Source organism: Centroberyx gerrardi, chromosome 3 (genome assembly GCF_048128805.1).
Source record: "Centroberyx gerrardi isolate f3 chromosome 3, fCenGer3.hap1.cur.20231027, whole genome shotgun sequence".
NCBI lineage: Eukaryota > Metazoa > Chordata > Actinopteri > Beryciformes > Berycidae > Centroberyx > Centroberyx gerrardi.
Window position 1 is genome coordinate 23671125 of NC_135999.1, and position 5801 is coordinate 23676925.

The following is a 5801-nucleotide window of genomic DNA, read 5'->3' on the forward strand; positions in this document are numbered from 1 at the left end:
CTGGTAGGCAGTCCAGCAGGGATCCGAGGCACTCTGATTTTGAAGGTTAAAAATCGTTTATTACAACATGCATGATGACCAATGTGTTTCGACTCAGGAAAGAGTCTTCATCAAGGTACACTTCATTAGGGTTAGGTAGGTTACGTCGGTTTTGTTGTGTCTTCAACAAGCTGTTTTGTGTCCTGTGCTTTGTTTTGTTCCCTTGTGTTTTATTTTGTTTGAATACTGTACTGCATCCTTTTGTTTTGTGATTGATTGTTGATTAGTCAGATCTAGGGAGGCTTGTTCTCTGTAAAGTCCTTTGAGACAAGCTTTTGTGATGAAGGGGTATGTAAATTGACTTGACTAGTCTATGAATATTCTTAAATAGGTATTTGGCCATCCACTGTTAAGCCTTTGCTGTTGTTGCTATAACTTCCTTGCGCTTGGTTGGTACAACCCAGTTCACCGCTGGCCAAGCCCACAGGACAGGGACAAACAGGGTCACAGACAGACAAACACTGATAGTATATAATATATCCTATTTATTTATCGTTATTGTAATGTCAAAAAGTTGCATATTGTAGCTTTAACTAACACACAGTGTGTGTGATAGCAGGCCTAAGCAGGTAAGTTTGTAGCCTCACAAGCCAGAAGTTTGAAGTTGGTCAAGTTTGAGAATTTGTTCACTTAAAACCTTGAAATTCTCTTACATTATGTTTTCCAGAGACGTACACTGGCCTGTAAGTCAGCCTGGGTGAAACAATGTTAGGCCTACTAACCCTCACACGGCTTGTAAACATGCCAGCATGGACATAAGGTCAAATTCCACCTCTGTTAGCATTAGTCTGGTGGATCTATAGGCTGATCGCTGCAGCTCAAGTCAGTGACCAGAGGACAACGAGGAGCCGTAACTGCAAGTAAGTAAATTTAGCTCCATTGCAGTTATTTGTACTGTTCTATTCCGGTGTATCTTATTATAATTTCAGAATGATTAACCGTAAATTAGTCGACTCTCGTTAGAATACACTCTGGTTAGAATAATCCCATATCATACTTGTTGTGAACCTTGACAGGGGGAATGACGAGAGTGTGGCATATTCCAGTGGGGATCAGAATATATGTATCCTTTAAATATATTACTTGGCCATGATGTTTATTATAAAAAAAGGGAATCTGGTAATGGGAAGTTGGGTGGAGAGCAGGGGAGGTGCTGAGAAAGTGATTTGGTGACAGCAGCCTCTTCTCTATAGAAAACAAATTGCATCTATATAAAATATTTAAGCTATTCCTTTAAGATTCTTGTTTCTTTTCATGCCGCTGAATAGGTTCTACAACAGATAACCCTCATGGTAGTTGTGTAGCTGCCACTCGAGGGTGCAATCAGTCTCTCACTGTGTTTTATAACTGCTTTTTCAATCCTGCAGTTGGTACTCCAGCTGTACCCTTTCATTCACTTCAGGAAATGGCGTTGAAATGGAAATGGCCCAGTGCAAATCTATCATCAAATTAAAAAAAAAAGTCATGTCTTAGTGTTTTAGTCATCAAACTGTAGCAACTTTACTGAAACAGTTAGCAGAAGCTAAGGTTGTACTTTGCACTTTTTTTTACTTCAATATCAGCTATCAATTTGTCACCATCACTTCATTTGAAACTATTTACTTTTTCCCCACAGTAAACATTTACTTCCTTCTACACACGTTTCAAGATGACTTCGCCCAAACACACAGCGGCACACTCGATCCCTCCCCACACTCTGACCCGGCTGGCCCAGGAGTGGCTGGCAGAGGACACCCCAAACTTTGACCCAGCGGGAGTGTGTGTGGGGTCCCAAGAGGTGGAGGCGAGGTTGCTCTGCAAAACACCTTGCAGCGTCCTGGCAGGAAGCCCCTTCTTCACGGCGGTGTTCGCTCAGGTCGGCTGCACCGTGGACTGGAAATACCAAGAGGGAGCGGAGATAGGTGGGCACCGGACACTTTTATCCAAAGCACCTTTTAAGGCATCAAGAGCTCATACAGTTTTAGCTTGGGTGAAACCAGTGGGAACACAAGCATCACAAAACAGCAGACAAACACACACACACATGTACACACACACTTTAAGACTTGGTGTATGGAGGCAGGAGGGAGACGGGTGGGAAATGTGTATCTTGTCTGAACATTGTAATTTTAGTGCAATATTGTTTCTGAATGTTGTTTTTAGTCTTGTGATCTTATCCATTTGGTGTGATGTGTGCTGTATGCTGTTCTGGCACTCACAATGGACAATAAAGTGCAATCTTATCTTATCTTATGTAGGATCATCAACTAAGTCCTTTTTGTCACTTCATTCATATGACCTGAAGTAAAACACAACAAATTTTCCAGTGTTGATTTTTCAGTAACAGTTATTTTTGATTTGATTGGAGAGCTGATGTGGCTCTGGGGCAGCTGTTCAAAACCATCTGAAAGTGTTAAATTAAGTCTGGTGGGTGTGGACTGATGGAAGCATTGCACAAACTGCACCGCTGATGCAACTGTCTACCTCTGTGATACTTCCTGACTCCCAATGGGTGATGGGTGTGGACTTCTATAAATACCAGCATAGTGTTGATTTTTACAGTCAGCGTCAAATTACCACTGACGATTTTGCTGTGTTTTGGTCTTGATCATCTAAACCTCTTTATCTGACCTCCACCAGGTCCAGGTGCAGTCACGCTGGCTGCCGTGGTGAGCGGGCCAGCGAGGTGTCTCCTCCTCGGGGAAAGGCCGGCTCTCAACTGCCTGGCCCGGGCCTCGGGGATCGCCACCCGCTGCTCTCAGCTCCAGAGAACGGCGGCGGCGGCGGGTTGGCGTGGGGAAGTGGCCGGCACCCGCAAGACCACACCGGGCTTCCGTCTGGTGGAGAAGTACGCCATGCTGGTTGGCGGCGCGTCCATGCACAGGCAGGACCTGAGCGGCATGGTGATGCTGAAGGACAACCACGTCTGGGCGTCAGGGAGCATCACAGAGGTAGACGGTTGCATCAGCGGTGCAGTTTGTGCAATGCTTCCATCAGTCCACACCCGTCAGAGTTAATTTAACACTTTCAGATGGTTTTGAACAGCCGCCCCAGAGACACGTCAGCTCTATGAGTGGACACTCTCCAGTCAGCACTTGTCAATCCAAATAATTGTCACTGAAAAATCAACACTTGTAAACGTTGGAAAATTTGCTGTGCAGTCAGGCAAGCAGTCAATCATGCACCACTATAAAATTCACCCAAAGTGCTTTTCCGTTCTTAGTTATCATCAAAGTGCAGATTCAGAGACAGTTGGTGTGGCAAATTTTGCAATCAGTTTATTTTTAGGAAGCTATCTCTCTCTCTCTGTCTCTCTCTTCTGCAAATGTTGCAAACTGCTAGTGGGGGAAGCTTTTGCTGAGGACTTGAAATGGCTGACAGCTGAGACAGAGATCTGTCATAAATGTGTGTTTCCTCGGCACCCGACCTGTTTGTCCACCAGGCAGTGAAGGCCGCCCGGTCGGTGTGCGGCTTCAGCAGTAAGATCGAGGTGGAGTGCGACTCCAGGGGGGAGGGCAGCGAGGCGGCCAGAGCAGGAGCAGACATCGTTATGCTGGACAACTTTCAACCTCAGGTATAGAAAAAGAAAAACCCAAACCCAAAGCCACAGGTCATCTCCCGTTTTCACAGCATGGTTTTCACTCCTTGCTTCTATCTCTATCCCTAAACCTGAAATTCTTCCTCCCTCTTCTAGGAGCTCCACCTTGCAGCTCGTCTCTTGAAGGAAGAGTTCCCGACTCTGCTGATAGAAGCCAGTGGAGGAGTGACTCCAGAAAACTTAACAAACTATTTCTCCCCCCATGTGGACATCGTTTCTCTGGGCTGCATAACACAGGGTTGCCCAATTGTGGACTTCTCTCTTAAGGTTCAAAAGCCTGATGCTCACTCAAAGCTTCAAGAATGATAACCACCTCTATAGACAGTCCCACATTCAGGGTTCCCACACTTACTTTTACTTTATCTTTTCCATAAATTCATACCTTGGTGACTGTACTAATGCACTGTAATGTAAAGCAACCTTTACAACTGCTATGACATTAAAAAATGTGTTTTGTTTGAGACTCACAGCAACCGCCGCGCAGACCAGTTTATTTACAAGTTTACAAAAACTATAAACTTATTATCATTATCTAAAATGTTAATGATATTTTACAAGTTTCCAAAACATTTCCATTCCTGGAAAACACATTTCCAAATTCCATTTTCTAGGATTCTCATGACCGTGGGAACCCTGCACACTGACTGAATACTGAAGAAATGTTGTGAGATTTAGTTGGATCCTAGAACAACTGCTGTTACACTGGACTGGCCTAGAGATTAAGGAAGAATTTACATCTTGTTCTTTCTGTGACTTTCTGTATGTAATCAGGACAGGCAATTGAAAAAAATCAAAAGAGAAGAGGAACTGGATTGCACTTTCTGTTTTTTGTCAGCCGATACAGTATTGCACACTAGTTAGTATCAACATGTAACCAAAAAATGCAAGCAGATGGCAAGCAATCTTAGAGAATACAATGTGTAATTGTAAATGTCAGGGACAGGGCGTGTTGGGTTTCTCCCAAGTACCTCAACATCCGACTGTTTGTATTAGTGTGTATCAGTTTATGTATGTATGTATGAGTAAATATATCAAAGAATAGTGCATACATGTATTACAAGTTGATCAAAATGTATGTGACATTTTGGTAAAAAAGACCAAGTAAAGCAAAATGTTGCTGCTAAACTAATGTGATAAAAACACAAATGGAAAAAGGAAAAAGAAACCCGGGCACCGACTCTTGCTACCAGTCGTTGTGTCTGCGGTTGTGTAGGTGTTGGGTCACAGGTTTAATTGCTAAAAATGGTTGCAGTGATGGTACTGTATGGCACTTTTGTCCACCAAGAATAAACAATGCTACAGAAGTAAAATCATTTGGTTTGTTGTAATTTTGATTTAAAGTTGCAGCAGGTGAACCAGTGTGAACGCCTGGGAGGGAGTAATCTTCAATTTGCTCCCCCATTGAGACAGTCCTATCATATCACAGAGGTGTGTGTGTGTGTGTGTGTGTGTGTGTGAGTGAGTGAGAAAGAGAGACAGGAAAGAGTGAGGGATAGATAAATAGATAAATGACAAACAGAGAAGCATCATTTATATTTGCATAGTAGGTACATCTTTGACTGTGAACTTCATGTTTGTGTCTGGCTGCTGTCTAACCCTGAAGAATTCTGAACTTTGACCTCCGCAATCTAAACTAAACTCAGCATCTACTGCCTGAAGACGCAATATTTCCTCTGCCACAAATCCCTTCAGATGTTAGTTGGAAAAAATGTTCCAGTGTTTGTGTTTGCCTGCGCTCTTTCAATCACATATTGAACCAATATTACCTGCTGGAGCTTATTTACATGTTTGCCCTGAAACATGAATAGGTGCTGAATCTAGATGCATTTAAGACTATCCAATCAAGAGGGGAAACGCAGCTAAAACATAAATAACATGTTAATATAGCTGCTGTCAGTTGTTCTTTAAATATCTTGTGTGGAAAATTTCCTTCAAATAGTACAAAATAATTGGTTTGAAATGATTTGATGTAGAATGTCCACCGTATATTTTTTCCAGATTTCTTCATAAAAGAACTTTTAAATTTGAAAATGCCAAATGAGGGGCTGAGCAATCACACCAGAGAAAAAGGGAAGTGTGGAGACAAAAAAACTGCGTTCTGAGAGCATTATCGTGAGAACAAGAAAGTATCACAACCACAGACAGGCCTGGTACGTTAACGCCCTTGTATAAAAAGTGCACAGGA

The 5801-nt window shown here is 42.8% G+C and overlaps 2 protein-coding genes across 2 annotated transcripts in view; one reads left to right on the forward strand and one right to left on the reverse strand.

Annotated features, from left to right (window-relative positions):
• LOC139924867 (uncharacterized) overlaps positions 1-5801 on the reverse strand; it is a 143252-nt gene that overhangs the window by 95792 nt on the left and 41659 nt on the right. The window lies entirely within an intron of this gene.
• LOC139924872 (nicotinate-nucleotide pyrophosphorylase [carboxylating]-like) lies at positions 1688-4007 on the forward strand. Its single transcript, XM_071916080.2, has 4 exons — positions 1688-1940; positions 2659-2969; positions 3461-3592; positions 3713-4007. Exons 1-4 carry the CDS (start codon positions 1688-1690, stop codon positions 3920-3922), a joined length of 906 nt encoding a protein of 301 aa, XP_071772181.1. The 3' UTR covers positions 3923-4007.